Raw genomic sequence first — 24,624 nt, 5'->3', positions numbered from 1 at the left:
ATTAGGCTGCAATACACCTACAATTACTTTTGCACCTCCGATAGAATTACCTATAACACGCTTGTTCACGGGGTTTGCAAGATTAAACTGATGGATAATTAACAGAATTAAGGAAGTATCTTTAAATTCTATTCCTAATTAGTGAGGCTAATTTCCTACTAGTTTCTTGGATGCTACTACATTATTGAGCTTTTGAAAGTGAAGACATCGATTCTGACTATAAAACAAATGTACAATGTAGGGTATGCATATTGAAGGTCATAAAGAAAATTAACAACTGAAATACAACATTTAATCAAGTTTTTTAAGCATGACATGTATATTTCTCGAAAATTCAATATTTGTGACTCATATTTTTTACATACCTGAATTTAAATTTAGTATAATTAATGAATTAAAATTGTTCTTGTTGATAGACAACATATACAAAACTAACATTATAGACTACATTCACTTGAGATTATTGGTATGATGTCCACATGATTTATTTTCTTTGTGGTGTTTGTGTTGTTGAGATATGAATAATTTAAAAATTTTATTTATTTTAAATTTTTATTCAAACCGAAGATTAAATAATTTTAGGATTTATATTTATTTATAATTTTAAATATTTTAAGAATTTTATATATATCAGATTTTTAATTAATAAGACATTAAATAATTCCAAATTTATATTTATTTTAGATTTTGAATATTTAATAAGTTTTATATATTTCTTGTTTTTATTTAAATGGGTTATTATATATTATTTCTAACAATATGTTATGACAATTTTATATAATTTATATCTTTTCCAAAATTAATTCTTAAATTGAAAATAATATTTTAATTAAAAAAAATTATAATCCACAAATAAATATTTTTTTTTAATTTTTAAATAACTTTCATAAACTTTATTACATTTACAATATATTTTTTAAATTTATTTACCCTAATACAAATATTTCTAATTTTTTTTAATTTTTTTCTTCAAATCATCTCAAGTTTATATAATCAAATTAAATATATAGTCCAAACAAATCATTACAGCTTTCCAATTTATCTGCTAACCCAACTGTTACTTTCGTACACTGCTATGCTTTTAATCAAAAAGTTGAATTTGGGCAAAAATTCCACCCACATAGAATAGTTATGCATTAAAATTATGCAAAATTTCAATTTTAGAATTGAAGATTGAACAAAGCTTATCATCATCTTATTTTTTTTTTCACTTTACAAGTCTATTTAATAATAAAATGTTGTTTAATTAATATATATATATATAAATAATATTTTAAAATAAAATAATAAAATACATGTCAATGAATATGTATCAACCTATCATTACAGTTCAAAATTGCAAACAAAAGGTGGTGATTGATTGGACAAGTCTCATAAATATGAATAGCCAACACCTAATATAAAATAGTACAAGGACACTCAAAAGGAATCAGATAGATATTTTTAAAATGGAATCATTTTTTAAAAAAAATTCCTATATAGAAAAGGAGAAACTGAAAAATAAAAAGTAACAAGTGACGTTATTTATATTAACGAATAAAAAAAATAACATAAAGTAAAAAAATTATGAATTAATTAACATGATATAAATTTTTTTTTGTCAACTAATATAATTAAAAAATATTATAGATCATTTTATTAAAAGTGTCATATGATTACATATTAAAAAATATTTAAATATCTATTTCCTGCTATAAACAAACTATTCAATTATAAGTCAAATATTAGTTTTGCAGAATAATGTTTAATTATTTGATATATAATTTTAATGTAATTTTTTTTTTTAAATATCAATTAAAGTTGGATTTGGTTGAGGGTTAGGGTTAGGGGTTTTGGCATTGATAGGGTTAGTGGTTATGTTAGGCTTAGGGTTTGATTTAAGGTTATGTTCAAAGTTAGAGATTATGGGTAGGGTTTGTGTTTAGGGTTAAGGTTTGGTTGATGGTTAGAGTGATGGTTTGGGTTATGGTTAAGATTTGGATTAGGTTTTGTGTTAGGTGTATGGTTTGTGTTTAAGGTTAGGGTTAGGGTTAGGGTTAAATTAGGAGTTGGATTATGTTTATGATTAGGGTTATGACTAGGGTTAGAATTATGAGTATTGTTTGGGTTTTAATTAGGGTTATTGGTTAGTGTTAGCATTTGGGGTGAGGCTTTTGTGGTGGTTAGGGTTTGGATGATTGGTAGGGATTGGATTAGGGTTATGGGTATAAGTTGGGTTTTGGTGAGGGTCTTATGTGTTATGATTAGTGTTCACAATTACAGATTTGGGTATTTGGGTACAAGTAAAAAAATTAAATTAACAAACAACATTATTATAATTAATTATAGAACACTATTAAATCATATATTACAAATAATGTAAAAGCATAACTCAATTTAACTACATAAACATATTCTTTGAGTACACAAAAAAATTATTTCCCACATCTTTCAACATAATTTTTTTTTATTCACACAAATAATTTTCTCTATATCTAACCAATGAAAATAGGAACTTAATACATTTTACTAAAACAAAATTACATTTCAAATTACTTCACCATCACAGCACATTAGAACATAAAAAAAAAAACAAATATTCATGTCAATTTCATTCCATAAAAAATAAATGCTTACACACACTATAAGGGTATCAAACTTCTAATATAATGATTTTGTAAGATCTTAAACTTGTATTCACACTAACCACCACACTAGCACCATAAATCCATCATGTTTGGACTAAATAAGAGGAGGACAACCAACTATACAAAACAGAATCACCTACACAAAGAAAAGAACACCACTTCATGCAAACAAAACCACATAATCCAAAATGCATTTACGAAATAATACTGTGAACTTTGAAAACATCAAATCTTACAACAAATGAACCGACTCAAATGGATGAAAAGTGAAATCATGCAAGATAATCAATTACGTGGAGAGGATAATTGATTATCCACTTAAAAATGTAGAAAATCGATTATCTATCTCTACAAAGGCACGAGAACATCCATTATGTGAGTGAAAAAAATATCAACATTGATTATGGACACCTGAAAATTGATGTTTACTTAAAAATACCTCATAATCGATGTTGTAAGTATTCAAAGACAATGAACCATTGATTATTAACTAAAAATATCAGCAGGGTCATTCGAGCATAATTCAATCATATTTAAATAGATACTATGTTTACATATAAATCTTTAGGTCAATTTTATTTAGGATTAGGAATAGGTGTAATCGAACATGTTTTTCACATATCTCTCATTCTTTAGGATCCTATTCAATTAATTTCTTTGGACTCCTATTGAATCAAGAAATATGTTGAATTAGTCCATTTTTATAGAATATCTATTTATATGAATAGATAGATAGATAAGATATCCTTTAGATAATTCAAATCGAATCAATTAGATATACAACTCAGGTCTGTATGACATGACCAATCAATAAAAAGACTATAACACTTTATCTTTATCATATATTCCATGCATTGAACTAAATAGGCATTATATTCACGGAATACGATTTCCTTGACACAAAAATTTTGTCCAAAAAATGATCCATCAATATATGTTCTTATCCTAATGATCCAACACCAAACCACCTAGGAATACACACCAAAACATTATGAAAGCTCAAATTGAACAACCCTAAAGCTTCACCACAACAACACACAATGCCTCATAGCTCACAAGAATCAAGCTTATACTTGCCATGTATATCTATTGATGAATATTTAAGAACTCACCAACAATCTGGTCACTCAAATTCAAACTGATCAAAGAATCACGTGTCCAAAAATCAAAGTTGTTTATGATTACTGTGATGGGTCAAAAATCAACAAATCTCTGCATGCAACATGAACAAATGAAGATTCCCTGCATCAAATTAAGACATTAGGAATAATGCAGTGACTTTTCCATACTTTCTCTGCAGTGGAATGAGAAAGACAAAAGTCACAAACACCATTATTCTATATTTATTAATCAACAACATTAAATAAACACAAATACGTAATTCACCCATCTTTCCATCTACATTAATAGTTATGGATCAAAATTATGAAAAAAAAAGAGTATGATTTTAGAATTGAAAATTTGCAAAGAAAGGTGGTGATTGATTGAAAAGTATGAAAAGTTTTGAGTGTGTTGGAATTGAAGAATGAAAGCTTTCTTAGATTTGATTTGATAAAATGGAAGAAGATTAATAGGAGTGTAAATGATGGTGATAGGGTTCAGAAGTCTTGAAGGGTCACAACATGGTACTACACTTTCATCTTTTTTTTTTCAAAGTTGCTATCACAAGATTTCTATCATTTTGACACTGTCATTAATATGAATAGCTAACCCCTACTATACAATAGGACAAGGACACTGAAAAGGAATCAGATAAATAAATATTTTTAAAATGGATTTATTTTGAAAAAAAAAATATTTAAAAAAAGTGAGAAAGTAAAAAACAAAACATAAAATAGTATATACATAGATATACCTAAATACGAAAAATTGATTACACTTATATAATCATTGTTAAAATAGTAAAAATAACGTTTATACAACATTTATGCATCACTATAATAATAATAATATTAATTATATGATTTATGAATTACTATAATAATAATAATAATAATTATAATAATAAAAATTGTCGGAAAAAAAACATATCTACCAAATAATGTCCTTTATAAGTCATTAAAGATTACGTATTTTAAGTATTATCGTAAAAGTAAATAAAATTAATATACATATAGTAACATGTGAAATATGTTAAAGTGTATATCACATTTTCATTATTCTTTTCATGAATTAGACATAATTGCAAAATCTTAACACAAATTAATCGCACACAATTTTTAATAAAAATATTGAATCTTAATTCATAGATTAACTTTGTCTCTTATATTCAACCACGGAATACTTAATGAAAGACAATTTTTTTTAGCCAATAATATAAAATAAAAAGATAAAAGAATAAAAATAACATTGGATTCCTTAAACATGAGACTGAAGTAATTTGTATTACACAGGAAAAAAAATTTAAAAAAAAATGATGTTATCAGAAAAGGTGAAAATGGTGCATGTGCATGTGCAGCTACTGCATTCTACTTGAAAGTACTATCATACTCAAACTAGAAAAGATTTTATTAACATCCAATAATATGCATATATTTAATAAACAACTATAATAATATAATATTTTTAATTAAAAATAAATTAAATACAATTAAAATATTAATTTATTAAATATATTATCATCACCTCAAATTATAATCCACACAAAATTTAAAATAATGGAATAAACTAGTTCATTTATTCTTTAAATGAACAATTTTGTTCCAAGGGTTAAATTATTTTTCTAAATACTTATCACAGTTTAAAATTTCAACTCCAAATCAAATAAAACAATATATGGTGATGTGGCTAATAATGATTAATTAATATTTTATAGGAAAATTTTAAATGATAAATTTGATTTCAATAATTTATTATAAAATATTAATTTTAGTTGGTAAGGCAAAAATTCCGTCAATAAAATAAATTATTCATAAAAAATATAAAAACCATCAATAATTAATAATATTTTATTTATTATTATAATATTTTTAAATTATTACTTATTATATATTATTAATAAAATTATTATTATTATAAATATTGTTATTATTACTGTTAATATTATTAATAATAATAATATTATTATTGAATCTTATTATTATTATATTCATATTATTATTATTAATTTTGAATATTACTTTTACTAAAATCATTATTACTATTAATATTATTATTATATTATTATCAATTTATTAAATTAATATTTTTTAATATATATTATGTTCTAGATTAAATGAACAAGATTGGAGACTGAAGTTGTTAATTTTCTCTATCATCCGACAGTAAATAAATTAAGGCAGAGAAAACAAAAAGTGAGTATTATTTTTTGGATTGTAAAGAGAGTAGAACGTGATTAGAATCAAAGGAGGGATGTACATTCCCTTGATAAGGATGTACACTTTCCAAATGTAGTAATGGTCTTCATCTTCTTCTTCTCCATAAGTGCTACTTTCTTTAATGTCTTAAAAGGAGACAAAGTCATCATATTTTATAATCCCAATTGTGCTTCCAATGCAAAACACATAAATATATTGTCAGTCAAATTGTAGGAGATTTGAATAATTTGGGAAGAAAGGCAGAGATGATAGATCTGGTTAGCATGAGCTCTGGTTAATCATATATCTACTCATTTGCTTAGAAACCAATTAAATTAAAATGCTACATTCTATCCATCACTAACATCATCCCTGTACAAGCTTTTTAACTTACATTATATACAATGACTACAGAAAATCTAATAAATCCGAGCTACTTGCTTAGAAGAAGGTGGTGACCAAATGCCTTTGCCAAAGACCCTAACATCACAAAATTACAGAATAGTTCCACAAGTGTTCAAGATTAAGCACTTGCTGAACTCCTATACTCTATCTTCGTCACCACACCTCAAATGCTATGCACTAGCCAAAAAAAAGTCAGACAAGAGCAGGAAAATATAACAGCTATTACATTATCTTCAATACCTCCACAAAATGTGCACTTTCATAGTTCCAAGAAATTTGGTGATGTTGAAACCTTCAGAAAACCATGGTTATGTCTGCAAAACCAATGTTGACAAGAATAAGATCATACTTAGGATAGGTAGGGGTTGCAAGACCATAAAAAGTAGAAGACAACAACAAAAAAAACAGGGGTAAACATATAAATAACAACATCAAAGCAACACATAATAATAAGTCAAATAATAACCACCAGCCCCAGCCCCACTATCACCTAGCCCAGAAGAAGCCATTTTTCAGTAATTAAAAAGCTAACCAAAAACAATAGACCAGCATCAGAAATGGGGAAAATGTGAGAAGACATGGAGGAAATTGACAGGCAGCAAAAAAACGGGTCAGAGGGCTGGGGAAGGAAAGTTCAAGATAGCAAGGAAGATGTGCAAGAGAACAGTCAGAATAAATGCTGGGACCTGCAAAAGGATTGGGCACAGATGTGAAGGGATTCACCACGAGATGGACTGTTTTGGAACTAAGTATTTGGACCAAAAAATTAAATACTCCAACGAAACATTCCAATACTACTTGATTTGGAACTTATAAAAAAATATAAAAAGGTCTTCTATATAATATGAATAACTAACCGTTGTTGTTGTTGTTATCAATAAAATGCTATGGTGGTGCAGAGCAATCATAAATTGAGATTTGCCTCCCTTTTTTACAAATTTTAAAAGGCCCCCTAATCCGTTGTTGGAAAGCCACCTTAAAAGAAACCACTCTTGGCCTGTTGCTGGTTCTATGACTGAAGGGAGTGTGTTTAGTGCCACATTTACAAGGGTTTGACTTATATAATTTATAAAGCTTACAAGACTTGGATAATCTTCACCCTAAAGTCGGTTTTTAGGTTTAAGTTAGGTTCTAAGTCCAAATTTTAGAATAGTACTAGAGTCTATCTTACATATAATGTTGGGTCACCTACATTTGTCATGCTCCAAGTAGCCCTGGGTGTTGGAAATTCCCCTTAATTGCAGTCACCACTAGCCTGCTTTATTTGGGATTTCTTTGAACTTCCTTAATTGCAAGCTAATAAGCTTTCATTTCATAATATACTAACAATTGTTTTCATCATGTTGACATATTTGATTAGATGTCACTCTTAAATAAAAAACATGGCCTGTGTGTGAAGGAGAAAGCATGAGAAACTAATTGTGTGTGAACTATTAAAAACATGGCCTGTTGCAGCCTATTGTGAGCATTTCCCTTGTTGTGTTGTAGATTTTCCTATGACTTTAGAAAGTAGTACAGTTGCAGTGTATGTAATGAAACGTTGTAATTTTGCTAAATCTGATCATTTTGGAGAAAAAAAAAAACAAAATAAGAATTTGTTGCTGAGAACGGAACACTAATTGATCAAACAATCTCCAAAAAATCCATTTCATAAATATTGCATGAGAATGTCAATCCCATCCTTTTATCACACTGACATCAACCCAAACAAACAGTTACACTCACCAGTCAACAGACACTAATGACCTAGCAATCCTCTTTGTTTATGGTGAAACACTCTATAAACAATTAATTTTGTATCATTAAATTGGATACTAAATTATTAGGATGGGGAGGCTTGGGTTTTTGACAATTGAAGTCACAAGGTAGCAGGGAATAAAGGATAAAATTATGCCATAGATAAGCAAATAGTGGACTGTTGCAACAAAACATACACAACATCTTCCCAATATCAATTCTATGGAAGCTTTAGACTTATGTGAATGAAGAACAGAACCACAAGAAAAAGTTTAAACCACCCTCAAAGAATATTTATGACGTCTTAAATAGTTAACATATAATATCCCTATCCACTATTCAGTTCCTGACACCTATTTTAGTTTATGTAACTACTAGCATGTATGATATCCCCTATAGTAAAGGAAATAACAACAGAAAATTCAAGCTGGTTCAATTCATATTTGCCCCTTCCCTGAAAAAGAACTTGATGTAGAAATAAGATTAGTTTTCCCTGATCAAATAAACTTCAGCACCACAAGAATCAATCCCTCCATGTTTGCAAATTAAACTGCAATAAAATATTCAAAACACAGGAAGTCAATCATCAACCTCGCTACAACATTTTTTCATCATCCAAAGTACACCTAGACATGTGAAATATCACAACACCTTTATGTCCATCCATGACTCACCATCATACGGCACAGAGTTTGCATTGGAGACAGAACAAAGTACCAGAGAGAAAAGTAAGATGCAACCAAAGGAAGATAATCGTGAACACAATAAAGTTGAATGATAGAACTAGGCTTTACCTCAGATAACCATGCGCAAAACTGGCTTCAACATATTAGAAGTGCATTAACCTTTTCAAACCATTCAGTTACATATAGAGAGCTTCCCTGTCCACTCATCAGCTACACCATAATCAAGGCTGAGCTCTCTCATGGGAGGGATATTCTCCATTGCAAATAGCATAAGATGTGGGAACATCAAATTGTTGTGATCATACAGAACAAACTGAACGAAAACATTTGGAGTTGAACTGTGGCTCATATAGCAAGCAACATTCCTCATTGTTGACACATCCAGAGAAAAATCTAGAGGAGGAATAGATGGATATGATGGACGCACATATTTAGGGTCTACTTGAGACAAATCCCCCCATTCCGCCCATCTTTCTGAAAACCGATTAGGATATATTGAAGAGTCACCATTCATTGCGAAGAGTTGCGCCTGCTCCCTAGTCAGAACAACCCCTGCAAACTCGCAGATAAAAGTACCGGCTTGAATAAGGTCCAAGGACCTAACCCCCCAAGCTGTCTGCAGAGACCTAAACACTTCCAACCTATATTTCAACCCCTTCTGCGTAAGACGATTCCGACAATGAGGAGGACAAGAACAAAAAGGGCCACACTCAAAAATCAAAGGCTTCCCTTTCACAAGATGCCCCTGAAGAGTATAAGGAAAATCACCCCCATTTTTCATAGCACAAAAGCATCCATCCCCACAACCATCCACACAGTTACAACCAGTAGCTTGGCCACTCTGATGAAACACAAACTGTGGAAAACTAGTCCTGGGAAGATACTCATAGTTAAGAGGATCCCGATAATCATCTATGTCGTTAAAAAGCCGAACAGCAACCTTCTCCTTCTTGTTGGACATATCAGCAGAAAGACAATGCAGAGTGTTAGAATCCACCTCACTCCTCCTAATAGTCCTAGCTTCCTTCAAAATAGCACTTCCCATCTTAGGCTGCCCCTCAATCCTCCAAAGCTTAAACTTGTAAACTCCAAAACCAGACCTCCCCACATCAAACCAGTGATCAACAATCTTATACACTCCATCATACACATACACCTTACCAGAAGCAGAAGCACTCCCCTCATACCTCATCCCACGAATAACCCTCACCTCAACACCATAATGCATACTCCTCTCCAATGCAAGGTTGCCTGACTCCAACTTCTGATCAGCAATCTGCCTAGACGAATTCTTCTCCTGCCCTCCCTGCCCAGTGTAGATTATAACCTCACCATTATCCAAATCATCCTCATAACCCCCAGAAACAATCACACTGGTGGCTATAGGCTCCCCGCAGGAGCTCATACTTCCAGGAAGATAATCAATGCCAGCCTGTATCTGACCGTGCAACCCAAACACACACAACTCCATCCTGAAAAGGAACACGTCCCCGACCACAATCCCAGGAATGGCGCCAACTATTCGCTGCTGGCGGTGCAGCCACAGTCCACGCTCCCGCATCAGTCCAGCAGCTCGCAGGTCCCCGCGGAGACGTCGCGTCCTGCCCTCCACCGCTGTCCCCTCCTCCTCCTTCACCGCAGCCGCCTTCGTCGCCACCAAGGCCGCCACCCGCTTCTCCTCCTCCACAGCGGTATACACGCGCAGCGAGTCGTACACCAAGCGCGTGCGCCTCACCGTCTCCCGCAGCTGCGCATCCTCCCTAACCGACAGACCCATCACCCGCACCAGCTCCTTCTGCCGGCTCTGCTTCCGCCTCGGCGCCAACCTCACCGTGAGGTCCGCGACGGGGACGATCGCGCGCGAGGCGTCACTCTCGGCGGCGGTGGACGAATTCGGGTCTTCCTGGAACACCGAATCGACATCCGCAGAAGGAAGCAGGTGGGAGCATGCAGCAGGCTGAGGTCCGAAGGAGTCGGGGGGAATGACGGCATTGGTGCCTCCGAATGCAAGGTGGAACAACTCGGTGACTCGGTTGAACTCAGTGAGTAGGTCAAGTTCGTCTCCGATATCGTCGTGGTCTAAGGCGGACCAGAAGGGTTCGGATTTGGGAACTAAGAGTGGTGGCGGTTGCGGCGGCGGTTGCGGTTGTTGGAAGGCATTGTGGTTAGGTGAAGTGTGGAGAGAGAGAGAAGAATCCATTAAGAAGAATTAATGGAAGTGCAGTTGAAGTGTTTGTGTTTATGCGTATAAAGAGAAACTCGAAACGACATTGGAAATGGAAACGACATTTGGAACATCTATTTCTCTCCAGACACCTCTTTCTTTCTAGTGCTTCTTTTTTTCACACTTTTTCATTCAACCTTCTTCCTCTTATCCGTTTCTATAAACGCAAATCTATATTTATATTTATATATTACTACTTTTACGTGTTAAGAATAAAAGAATGAAAAACTTTTTATACTTTAAGTATAATTAATTATATAAAAAATATTAATTAATATGTGAGAAGAGTGTAATAATTTATATATATTAGAATTGATTATGCGTATAAAGTGGAGATTCACTTACTTTCGTAATGAATGAAATTAATTAATCTCAATTCCAAACTTTAATTTTATTTTATATTGACAACATAGATTATTGGGTCACGGGTCTACAAAATAGTGTCACTTCTCTTCTTTTTATAAAAATTATATCTATAAATAACTCCTACATTCTCTTTCATCCTTATTATTATCGGAAACACAAATGTTTTTTTTAAGAGTGTTTATATAGATATATAGTTTTATTATTATTATTTATATATAATATTAAAATTTAAATAAAAGATATTATTATTCACACATTTATATTATCGGTATAAATTTGTAATTTATTTTAATAGATATAAATAATAAACACATAAATAAAAAAGTTATTGAAATTTTTTGTTTTTGTTATTAAAAAAAGTGACTCATGACCAATTTCTTTCTCTTTTGATATTTGCTTTTACAAATTTTGTAATTATTTTGTTTTCATACATGATTTTGGTTTGAAATTCAGCATCCATGAAATTTTGGCTTGTGAAAATGGTGTTGGAATATGCTCTGAATTGTAATATTTAAAAATATTAATCTTTTTAAACAACTTAATAAACTTAATAGCATTCCTAATTACATAATTAAGAGTAGTTAATGAATAATTATTTACATTAAATAAATATTTAATCCCAACCAGTTTTTTTTCATCTACTTTTGCCAATTTCTCTTTTCTTCACATACAGAAGAACCTCTTAGAATTTGATGGTAGTGAAACTATAATTTTCTAAAAATCATTCAATAATTATTTCAAATTATTCATTTCTTTCGTCTTGATTTTAAAAACAAAACAAAACGATCTTCAAAATAAAATTTTCTATTATCCTATCATTTTAAAAATTAGTAATAACTAAATATCTAAAATAAAATAAATGAAAAAGAACTAAAATGTTTATAACTTAAATGTTTATATACATATTATAATGTTTATAACTTTTTTATTAATATATATATATATATATATTATAATAAATAATAACTAAAATAAAATAACTGAAATTTTGTTATTTTGAAAAATACTTTAATTTGTTATCTTGAATATAATTTGTTTAAAACTTCTTTGTTATATTAAATTATTTTTTATTTTATCATATCAATCAAATTAATTATACATTTTCAATTATTTTTTATATATTTATTTTTCTTTAATTTATATTCATTTTCAAATTTGTTCATTTTTCTACTCTGCTACCCACCATTATTAGAATAGAAACAAAACCTCAAGGAGAATTTCACAACCATAAAAAAAAAATTTAATGTACTTTGCATTTTATAGTACATGCCATGCTCAATTTAATTATTTTAATTTGTTACTTTATGAAGTGACTGATTCAATTAATGGCGTAAACAAAATCTGATTTTTTTTCCTAGAATAAACTCAAATAAAAAATAATTACTTAAACAACACTGAAAATTTATTTACTGAATAAACCCAATCATTGTATTATCATAGAGATTGTTGTTTAAGCAGACGATTTCGAAACTATAAAATTTATAAATTCGGAGAATTTTTCAATTAGAAATCGGCTTTTGGTGAGTACATTTTCATATAGAGGTTTCAGTTTTTTATATTTTATATATTTAATTAATTATCAATTAACTATATTTAATTAATAAACTATTTATAATATAATAATGTGTAAAAATACTAATAAGAATTAGATATAATATATATTTTCATAATATGCATAATAATGGTCCATTACTAAAAACACATAGGCAAACATAATTTGTGGATTCACGTACAAGTATACAAAATATGAAATGTGATTGTAACAACACAGTGAGAAATATGCCATATCACTGCACTTATTTAGCTCTCTAATCTGCTTAACACTGCATATTCAATATTATTATCTTCTTTCATTTCAGGGAAGAGTGTACTCTGTAAAGACAAAATAAACAAGGTTAATTAATCACATTAGAGATTTGTTCAAATGAAGAAGCACGCAACATGAAATATTACCATCTCTATGCTTATTTATGCCAAGTTGGCCACTAGTAGACTTCTATTTTTTTCATTTTTTTTTTAAAGTAAGATTTTAAATTTAATTCAACTTCATAAAATAAAATAGTATCTATTAAGAAAGAGTGGACTTTAAGCCTAACTCAACCCCATAAAACCGGCACATAGGGTTTAGGTCTGCACCCATTTATATATTATGAAATGTCCTTATCTCTAGTCGATGTGGGATCTCCAACAGTATCAGTTTATAATGTGAAAAAAAAAATCAGTTAGTGAAAAAATCAGTTTATAAAGAAAGGTTACGAGTTTAACAATTATTGCATGAAAATATAACTATTGTATGAAAATATATATTATGGATAGTCCGATAATATATCATGTTAAAAAATAACTCTTTATCCGTTATTGCATGAAAATATAACTATTGCATGAAAATATATATTATAAATAGTTCGATTGCATGAAAATATAACTATTGCATGAAAATATATATTATGGATAGTTCGATAATATATCATGTTAAAAAATAACTCTTTATCCGATAACGGATGATGATAACGGATAATAACACATGATATCATGTTAAGAAATATCATGTTAAAGAAGGGAATTTCAAACTTAAGAATGAAATAAAATAATGATGAGATCTTCGGTACCCTCTCTAAAGAACTTCTATTTTTGCCAAATTTAAGTTATTATAGTCTCCTATACAAAACATGAATGCATGGTAAATGTGAATCTGACAAGAATGAAGGTGAATTAGGAAGTGGTTACTTACTTCCACATTTCTTCCCTGCAGGACGGTTGTTGATGTTGCATCTCTTTGGAATGGTGATAGCAGTGGCAACATTGATCTTGGCTTGCTTGGCCAGAGGAGACAACAGAACAGCACAGAGACATTTTGGAGTAGTTCTCAGCAAAGCACCAACTCTGCTACAACAAGCCAGAGGAACCTTTGCCTTCACATTGCTAACAGCACTCAAACAAGGGCTGAGACTAGCAGCTGCAGACCCTATAGGGGTCTTTCCACACTCACCAGCACCCTCAGCCACCAAAACCAACACAAAAATCATCACTGCCACAAGGAAAATGACCCTATCTCTACCCTTCAAGCCCCTCATCTTTCCTTCAAAATCTGCTTTTTCACTGATCCCTCACTTGTTATAGTACTCTGAATTCCATGGACCAACATCACCTTCTTTATATACAATTTTTGGAGGGAAAAAGGAGTGCACATTAACACTAGTGGGGTGGTTGTGGCCTTGGGATATTCAACAACTCATAATCACCTCCCTGCTACACAAGAACAGTGCTTATTTTATTTATGGCTTCTTATGAGTGATCTTAGAGAGTGTGCCATGGCACAGTAAATTGGTAGGTGAGTGTGAACATTGAAAAAACTTTGATGCTCCACTATGTGCATGATTCACACATAATCAAATAACTACACCTGGCTCTTATGCTTTTTTTTTTCTTCTTTAGCAGTGTGCATAATCCATTTCAATTTTAATGTTTCAATCTTCTTAAATTTGTTGGTTTGGAATAAAGATCATTTCAATCAATTTTTATTTTATTTTAATTGATTAATTTCACTTGTGATAGGGAAATCTCATTGATTTAATAGATTAAAAATACTTAAAAAAGTTCATTATCTGGTGATTTTAATGAATTAAAATTATGCAACTAAGATACTTTTGGAAATAAACTTCAAAATGTTACAAAAACTTTGTACGAATTTTGAGACAAGTTCTAGAAAAAAAAAACATTTGTTGATATTGTGTCAGTCAAAATAACTTCAATAACATAGATTGAGCTAAAGATATTGAGATCACCTTATATAACTTTTCCATATCTTATGTCACTATTTGTTAAGGTGATCTAATTCATTATTAATCTTTGTTTTTTTAGGTGTTTAAATCTTGATTAGGAAATAAAAAATGTTCGTTATCATAAATGATTTAACAGTATAGATAAGAAATTGTTTAGGGTTCAAGAACTAGCTTTACTTATATGTTTTTTCATGCTTTGTTAGAAGGATGGCTCAAATGTTAGAAAATTACTAAACAAAAATTAATTTTAACAATAAAAAATAATTAATTATTATATTAACTAAATAAAAAATTATTATATGTATTAAAAGAATTATTAATATTTAAAATAATTTTATTATTAATAAAAAATTATAAAATAATTTTTAGAGTAATATCAATTAACTACCAAAATTTTAACCATGATTTATTTAACTAATAGAGTTAAAAAAAAATCAACAAATATTCGAGAGAGAAAAAAGAGACCTAAATGTTTTCAATTTTTATTTTCACATACCTATATGCTATCTCTTATCTTTTAAAATAACGAATATTTTGACACCTTAATTAAAGTAGTAACTGAGTTAACTTATTATATCTCTCCTTAAAGAGCATAGTAAAAACATGGATACAATCCTGAAAATTAATACCTGAAAACCCAAACTAGTTTCTAAAAAAATCATCCCTAATAATTTCTTATAACTTAGTATTATATTAATTTATCATTTATTTTATTTATCATGTATACGTAGATGTTACTATTGGTATTTCAAAATTTCAATTGTACAAAATTATAATTTATAATTATTTAATAATAATTATACATTATTGAGTTACCAGTATAATCTCTACACTCCCTATGTAATAAGCTAGTTTTTAGGGTTAAGTTGGGTTGGGAGTAATTCAAAATTCAACATTAGAAATGACATTTCCATGTTTTGATGAAAACCAAATGTTTGACTCTTAAGTGTAATGGTAAATCTACTAATAGAATGGAACCTGCCAAAACTTGATGCTGAAAATTAATTTAGCAAGTGAATCATTAATTATGTACAGAGAAAAATAATAAAATGAAGAAAGAAATTTTTATTTTTTTATGAGTAAAGAATTAATTAAATAACTAAAAACATTTGAAGTATCTTCAGTCCATATACACACACAAAAAGAGTCTAATTGGCCTCCAGATCCTACCCAAACCCACTCTAGATTACATTCTAAAAAAGAGTATTTGAGAAGCTGCGAAACTGCACAGAAGAAAACACAGATTCTATTAGTGCTATAATCCTGACCTACACCTTCCAAACCTCTAAGCTTAGCTTAGAAACATGTTTGGAGGTAAACTCCAAAGCCTAGACTAGAGATGGGTGCAGTCCACAGAAAATATAGAGTTGAAAAGTACCAACATTCTTCTTCCTTGGTTAGACCAAATCTTTCAACCTTGGGAATTTCTACATAGACATTGGAGGCTCCAGAAAACATAGCATTGAACATTCCAGCCAGCTAAAAAGGATAGCTCTGTTCTTACAACAGCAAGAAGTTGTTCTGGAGAAAGAATGTTAGTTCGTTCTGCTTGCAGGCTAGAATGGACTGACGCTATGAGCAAGTTTTAACATGCATTCAGGTACAAGGCGTCTCCTTGGAGGAGCCACTGCATCTCTGGCACGAGCCTCAGCATCACCTGCGTGGATATATCCTACTAAATCTTCAAACATGTCATCTTTTCCACCTCTCATGGGATCCTGAAATGTATAATATAATATAAGCATTTCACATGAATGGCTGCGTAGAAAAAATTTTAACATTCACCAGAATTTTCTCATAAAAATTAGCAAGCACCATTTCTTCAGAAAATACCTAAATGGTTCTGCGTGGATATTTAAAAAAGACAGGTAATAAAGTGTCTGATGATAAAAATGCATCATCAAGGTATATTATTATTATGTAAACATAGATTTATCAAAATCAATGAGAAGCAGAGTGGTCAAATACCTGTAGAAACACATCTGTATGAGTCTTCCCTTCGTACATAATTGATTCAGCCGTCACTCCAACTTTTTGAAGAGTTTCAGCAAATGTTTTACTGTATAAAATAGTATGTTAGTCATAAGTCTAGCAGCTGAAAATTCCGAATTTTTTTTTAAAGAGATGCTTCAATACGAAGATAAGAGAAAAGCTATACATTTCTTCTAGTTGCCCATTGAAGGATATACAGGATTAAAGCCTACTTTATAATCCATGCAAAAGCATTACATGCGCACATTTCAATTTAACCTATTATGAAACGAATTCTAACAGTTTACCAAATTAAGTGCCCAAGAAAATATTCTTACTAGAATATTTCTTAAGTTTCAATTAATTCCAAGTATATATGGTCACATAACAGCAGCTTTGTCGCTTATAAAAACCTTATAATGTAACTTTGTTACCATTACGCATTTCCATCTCCAGGCTCACACTTCATCGGTATTCAGTCAATAAAAAAACACACTTATCCTGTAGGTAGCAGATAGATAATACATAGCCTCCGATTAGGACGATTTTTCTTTTATTTTGGGTCTCCGTTTTGTATTGAGATCTTATTTTTATTTAAGTGTGTACTATTATTATTGACGCAGTGGGACTACTAAAACAGATATGAACTTAAGCGCCACGGCAAATTTCACAATTCACACAATCATCAATGAACCCTCGTAAACAACTAATCAGCAGCATACCACATTGAATTGTAGCAAATAATACATTATAAAGTGCAATTTTTTCCCAAAGGTTCAAAGAGATTAAACAACCACATAAATTGAGAATGCCTTTTCAATTTCTGAAAGTTTGTCAGATACTACAGAAATGCGTGTATACCCGATAATACATCACTTATAATAGTATGCCCATTTTGACAGTAATAAACTCAAAAAGAATAAAAACAAGAAAAATGGAGAAACTAATTTCAAGAGATAATTTAAGATACTCAAATAGTACGATATTGATATTGTGAGATCTCCTTATACAATTGAACTTAATCACCATGTTACATCATTTACATGTTTTTGAATTAACACTTTTTTATCGTTCTATACTGATTGTTTGCTGAAATCTCCTTTCAGGGGGACAAGGAACTGACATAGGTCATTCTATGTTATTCCTTCTACATGCTTTTCAATACCTTGAAGTTAAATTAAGCTGCTGATTGCTAACTAAATCATTCAATAATTCAACCATTACACAAAGCTTGGCACTTTAATATTGCATGAAACAATTCAGTCACTACGCTCCGCAAATAAGGTCATCTAGGCTATATCTCGGCACAACTAAATCATAACAAATTAATAGGACAACAAATATATACTCCTGTTTTCCACAGTTACAAATTTTTAGAAAGGGGGGACACAAACCTGGCATCTGATGGTATTGAATAATCCCCAGTGCCATGAAAAAGCACTACAGGAGGTAGTAGAGAATTCGCATTTCCAATGTTTGGATCTTGAATCATTACTTCTGGAGAAAACCGTTTCAGGGATTCCTCCCCTTCCATTATGCTGCAAGGTAGAGGTAGTCATTTGAAAGTCGAATACAGCGAAAAGCAGGAAATTAAATATTAACTCACTTGAAGATTAATGAAGTGTGTACCTTAGAAAGATGGACCGATAAAGACCCCTACTGTGGAAGTGCTCTACTAGGTTAAATAAATTATACCTGAATTGACGTAAGAAGGAAAGACAGCAAATAAATTATGTTAATCTGAGTGTAAAGTCAATAATCATTGGTGGGAACTGCAAGGTAATATAATAAACAATCTCAATCAAATAACATTACATTTACGACCATGAGAAACAAAACAAAACCAATGGTTGGAAGAATTAATAGACATTACACACATATCTTCTGGAGACATTTATTAAGGTCGTTATAATTTAAAAAGATTAAATCCATACATAATCAACTTGAGCTATATTATATTTGGCATGTACAACAGTGTAGCACTCCTAATATTAGTAAAACAAAACGCTTGTGTAATATATATTACAATAAAAAAAATGCATTTATAATATTTGTAGAACAAAGCACTTTTGTAACATGTCACCATTAACATTTGCATTTCTAACTTAGTAGAACTTAGTAAAATATCTCGATAAAAATTTGCATTTCCAACATGAGATTTTCACGAACTAAACAAAAACAATGGCTAAAATTGTTAGGTGAAAGCACGAGCAACTTTTATTACATTTCTAACAGACTCCCCTACTGCACGAGTCCTTTGAGCTTAAAAAAAAGGATAATGCGCAGACTCCGCTAATTCTTAAATCCAACTTCTGTTTTTATTTAGAAGAACTGAGTGACAAGGATCAAACTCTAGATTGGCAATTAGTTCCTGCTTGTCAGGAGAAAACGGAATCTTCCTATTTTGTTTTTGTAAGTGCAGACATTAGTTCCATCATTCCTATTTTAGGTATCTCTACTATCTGATATCCGTAATTTGTGTAAACTTTTAGGAGATACTGTCTCTCCTCTCACTTAAGCCTAGGTACAGCTGCTGCCCTTGTTCCCTATTTGTTCTACCATATTGTAACCAGTAAAATCAAGGAAAATACAATATTTTCTGCAAGGTAGCAAAGCGCAATATGATTACCCATCTTTGATTTCAAACACCATTTTGCACCATTCATAGCAAACAAACAGTATATTGAAGGGTACCCTGACATAACTAGCCTGATTGGTTCACCTACTCTTCCTATCATTGTCCACAAACTGAAGGGAGAAAACTTCATCCAAACCAACCAGCTCAGTGCTAATTTTTTCCAAGCAAAAGAGGAATAAATCACCAGGGATGAAAAACAAGTGAAGAAAGTTGATCCCAACAATTAAAAAAAATAAGCTTGGTGTTAAACATTATTAGATGTTTCCACATTGGGTAGAAATGTTAACCAAAATAGTCCTTACAAATGGTTAATTCTCACCCCTTGAGAAAGCATTTTGGATTGAGTTAGATGTAGTCAAATTTGAATATGATATCAGAGTTTATCCCGCATTAATGTTAAGTCACCGTAGATGTCCAATCCATGCTCCAAATGTCCAATCCTGTGTGAAAGGTGTTTGTTAAGACTTAAACAATCCTAACCACTTAAGCTATCTCTGGGGCTTGAGTTTGTCCTTGATCATTTCTGATCAACATAAAAATGAGATCGAACAGAACATCACGTACTACAGCCAGCTAAAGTGATATATACAGAACGCAGCAAAGAAGACTAATTCAAATGTGGATAACATCATAGTTATCAATCTCGGATAGAGACACACAAGTCAATAACAAACAAATTCAAGAAATTAAATAGTTGTACTGTAACCCTCCAAGTGGATGATGCTACAATTGTTTCAAGGGCGACCTATGAAGTTCAAAATAATTAAAAAACAAAAGAAAAACTTTAAGAACAAAACATAAGGATATAACAAAGGGGGTCAGCGATAGGAGATGTGAGGTAGATTTGATGGTAAAAGTGGAAGGGAGGGAAAGATAAAGGTCGTGGGTTTGAATATGCTAACAGAAAACAACATATTACCAATTAACATTTGCTAATATAATAAAACGGAGAGGAAGAGCGATAACACAGAGTGACCACACTTAGGACAAATAACGACAAAGCAAGTCCACTACCCTTTCGAGAGGTGGGTATGCCCCTGGGTGTGGGTAGTTTGTGTTAAAATAAGGTGACAGAGCCCTTGCATATGGTATGAAGCTTGCGCCATTAGCGTATAAAATGGTAGATTTCCCTTCCCGCTATACGACGCAGCTATAGCACACATATTTAACTACTAAGATTGAAAGGGAAAGGGACTAGGGACTCTCTGCAAGTACTTACCCTCCAGATAAACCAAAATAAGTCTTAATCTGGGAAAGACTCCAAGATGTACTCTCTCCTTCACCTGCCTCTTTGATTGCCTGCTCCACAATTACACATGCAGCAATATGTGCTCCAGCAGATTGTCCCATTAGGTAAATTCTATGGGAAAAAATTGGAAAAAAATCATTATTGATCTTGAGAAGCCATTACTCTTAAAGCAAGTGAACAAATTTGATGCCTTCATGAGAAAACTTTCGATTTAGGAGGATGATTATTAACCTGTTAGGATCACCTCCATATTCTGCAATATTGTTGCACACAAATGCGATGCCTTGAGAAGAATCAGCTATCATATCACTGATGGTTCCCTGGGGAAAATTTCTGCAAGAAAATAGATGTTTTATAACACTGCAATAGAAAGACAAAAGCAAGTAACACACTCAATTCTGTAGACTATTTAGACTTAGGTGAATCATGTAGCTTGAGAGAAAATTTGAATTACACATGCATTTAGTGGTTTGTGATGAGGTACAATTAAAACCACTGATTTCCTTGGATTGGTATTCTTCATTACTGCTTTCACGACCAAATTTCATTTTGATTTTGACTTTTATATTTCAACAATCCCTATGCTTTAAACTGGAAGATATCATGGCACATTAGAGATATGGAACCATTCAGGAGTCTCCAGAAAACTCAAGGGAAAGTCGGCAGTTGAAAGAGCTCACTTCAAATAATGGCTTGGTTAAACCCTATGACTTTCTAATTATATAACAATATTTTATATTTATCAATAGAATTTTCAAAACAAAAAGATAAGATTGAAAACTATCAAAGAGTTCTTATTTTATCATCAATAACAAGAAGAGACCAACAAGAGACAGAACAAATTAAAAACATGAGGACCGGGACCAAAGCATAAATTAAAACAGATAATATTTAGAAAAGATGATATAGTAGAATAGAATCCAGGAATAGAGTTTTCTTTATTACTATTTACTAGTACAGATAAATATTTGTCTCCTACCTAGAGCAGATAGATAGCTTCTACCTAGAGCAATACAGATGTGAGAGCTGGGGAAGGAAATATCACCTGTAATCAATACATGCCACAATGATATCTCTCTCTGATAGCTGTTGACCTAGAAGAGTACCCCATGCTTTGTAACTACACAAATACAGTACACACTTTAAAACTAGTAATACCAGAATTGGCAAGTGGTGAATGTGTCTGCGTTTATATACAACAACAGACACAGTCAAACACGTTAATCCCTTCCATAATGAAATTTGTAGCATCTTATTCTGATTGCACATGGTATGATAAAAGTCAAAAAAGAAAAAAAAAACTGTATAAACCTCAGGTTGAAACTACTTAATACGACATTATACAGTACTACTAAATATAGCTCACGCAGCACGTGTAGATATTAGTTTTAGCAAAATTGAAACTGACTGTCAGTTACAGTAATCAATTTGTTGACATATTCACCAAATCCCTCAAAGGATCTCCCATGTTGAATATTTTGGTGCATATTATTTATATGCTCTAGCTTGAAAGGGAGTATTCAATATAACACATGTAAATACTAGTTTTAAAACATTTGAATATGTAAAATTTTATAACAATTAGCATTGTCAGTATAAATATTCTTGTGTGATCGACATTTCCAAAACTTAATAAGTTCAACTGATTTCCTTATGCGTCTCAATAAATTGCAACCTTCTTACCACCATTAATGGTGAGCAAAAAAATAATGAACTTCTCTTTTGATAGGAGATAAAAATAAGAATTGAAGCTAATCAACAATTTCACGGAAAGGGATCATGCTCTGAATCAAAGCAACAACATTAGAAAAAAAATTATTACACCTAATTACATTAAATTGCAATTTTTGAAATGACGCACAGACATCACGTACCCAATAATCCAGGCTCCACCAGTAATAAAAGCAACAACTGGTTTTGGACCACTGCTATTTTTAGGCAAATACAAGTCAAGCCTGCAAAAGAAAATAAGCTCAAATTGTAACAATTGAAGGAATTAATAAATGTAAGGAGACGATTGAGATAAATCATACCTATTTCGCGGTTTATCTCCATAAACTATGCTTCTGCGTATCTGACTGGAGAAGAAATAGTAATATCCAACTATAAAACAGAAGGGGGCAAATGTCGAGTGATATTAATGCATTTCAAATCAGAATCTGGAAACAAATAATTAATTACAAGTAAGAAAAATGTTAAAGATCACAGAATTCAGACCTTGAATAAAGCCTGGAAAAAGAAGTAGTGCATAGCAACTAAGGGCAAGAAATCTTGATATCCATTTATAGCCTACCCTGAACAGAAATAAATGATCAGAGAGCATCCACAACTGGTATATATGAAGATAATAATCACGTAATACAAAAAAGCAGAGATGTTAGGGTTCATCTTAAAACCAACTTCCATTAATTGAAGGTTCTTAACAGACAAATAAACTGCACCCTAAGAATTGAGACAGACAATATGGGTCTTTTCAAGAAGATATATAACAAGCCTTCCTATCAATTGCATTACCAATTCAAATCAGTCATACACTATAGTGAAAAACCTCAAAAACCCACTAAGAAAACATCATTTTGTAGGTCCTGTTTGGCAGGTGAGAAATTAGGGGCAAAGAGCGGAAGGAAACAATCTGGTGTGATCAGAGAAATAAGTTGAAATAATTTTAAAAATAATGTGACCCACTGAATTAATTCTCACTTATTTCTACACATTTGTTCTCTATCTCTCCACGATCAAAACACCTGAACTGTCACTTAATTCCACACCTACTTTCACTCATTCTTCTTAATTTCATCCATGGAAATTCTAACATAACACTAGATCGGTACAGAGCCACAGGTATCTATCTCATAGCTAGACGAACTAATCCCGTGGATAAGTAAAGTATCAGTTAAGTACCCCAAGCATGTAGTTTTATCCATCCTAACATTAGTCAAAGAACCCAAACCACTTGTCACACGTGCGTCACCATTGATGTTAGAAATCAGCATTGTTTGATTGCATTGTTGAAATCTTGCACTTATACATATTCTATTTTGGGTGAATGCAGGATCTCGAAGCGAACAAAAACGATAACAATACCCGAGGTATCCGAGCAGCTTGAAGCCAAGGCGAGTCAAGAGAAAGGTCTCGGCGGCGACATCGCGGCCGAAGGAGGAGCGGATGGCGGTGTCAGAGTGGTCGGAGACGCAGGGGAAGGAGTCCTGGCTGGCGGCCCGGCGGCGGCGTTTCTGATTGAAAGAGTGGCGAGGGCGGGAGGGTTTGTTGCGCGAGGTGGTGAAGCTGGACGCCCTGGGCAAGGGCGGCTTGAGGGACATGTCTCGGAAGGAAGGGGCGGAGTGGTCGAGGAGGCTGACGGAGGGATCATTCTCGTCCTCTTTCGGTCGGATGAATGCGGCGGAAGAAGTTGAAACGGCGGAATCAAGAGAACGGTTGGATGTCGGAAAGATCTGCGATGGCATTTTGCGCTGAAGCGAATGCAGAGTGCGTGTGTGAGCGAATCTTGTTCGTTACAGAGAGGATTCAATTGGAAGATGAAGCGTGAGAGAGAGAGAGAGAGAAATAAAAGAAAGGTGGTGATTGGCTTAGATGGGAAGAATGTGGGGCCCATGTGGGACTTTGAGTTCGTCAAATAGAGAAA

The 24,624-nt window shown here is 32.0% G+C and overlaps 3 protein-coding genes across 4 annotated transcripts; all 3 read right to left on the bottom strand.

The window, feature by feature from the left end:
* Positions 1-6,237: 6,237 nt before the first annotated feature.
* Positions 6,238-11,133, bottom strand: LOC137808643 (histone-lysine N-methyltransferase family member SUVH9-like). 2 transcript variants are annotated; one of them, XM_068609864.1, is made up of 2 exons: positions 8,860-11,133; positions 6,238-6,642 (listed from the first exon to the last, which is right to left on the bottom strand). In XM_068609864.1, the coding sequence occupies exon 1, from the start codon at positions 10,949-10,951 to the stop codon at positions 8,924-8,926; it is 2,028 nt and encodes a 675-aa protein (XP_068465965.1). In that variant the 5' UTR covers positions 10,952-11,133; the 3' UTR covers positions 6,238-6,642; positions 8,860-8,923. The 2 variants fall into 2 exon arrangements, with proteins under 2 accessions (XP_068465965.1, XP_068465966.1); XM_068609865.1 differs by having other exon boundaries at positions 6,238-8,615; positions 8,860-11,124.
* A 1,853-nt stretch (positions 11,134-12,986) lies between these two features.
* Positions 12,987-14,481, bottom strand: LOC137808649 (non-specific lipid transfer protein GPI-anchored 15). Its single transcript, XM_068609872.1, has 2 exons — positions 14,073-14,481; positions 12,987-13,213 (listed from the first exon to the last, which is right to left on the bottom strand). Exons 1-2 carry the CDS (start codon positions 14,413-14,415, stop codon positions 13,197-13,199), a joined length of 360 nt encoding a protein of 119 aa, XP_068465973.1. The 5' UTR covers positions 14,416-14,481; the 3' UTR covers positions 12,987-13,196.
* A 1,684-nt stretch (positions 14,482-16,165) lies between these two features.
* LOC137808648 (probable isoprenylcysteine alpha-carbonyl methylesterase ICMEL2) lies at positions 16,166-24,624 on the bottom strand. The gene is made up of 11 exons (XM_068609871.1): positions 24,066-24,624; positions 23,199-23,275; positions 23,015-23,084; positions 22,856-22,936; positions 22,027-22,101; positions 21,213-21,314; positions 20,952-21,092; positions 18,724-18,789; positions 18,489-18,632; positions 17,092-17,182; positions 16,166-16,841 (listed from the first exon to the last, which is right to left on the bottom strand). Exons 1-11 carry the CDS (start codon positions 24,443-24,445, stop codon positions 16,680-16,682), a joined length of 1,389 nt encoding a protein of 462 aa, XP_068465972.1. The 5' UTR covers positions 24,446-24,624; the 3' UTR covers positions 16,166-16,679.

This window comes from Phaseolus vulgaris, chromosome 3, assembly GCF_000499845.2.
Source record: "Phaseolus vulgaris cultivar G19833 chromosome 3, P. vulgaris v2.0, whole genome shotgun sequence".
In the NCBI taxonomy this organism is placed as follows: Eukaryota; Viridiplantae; Streptophyta; class Magnoliopsida; order Fabales; family Fabaceae; genus Phaseolus; species Phaseolus vulgaris.
This window is presented reverse-complemented; position numbering and strand designations above follow the sequence as displayed.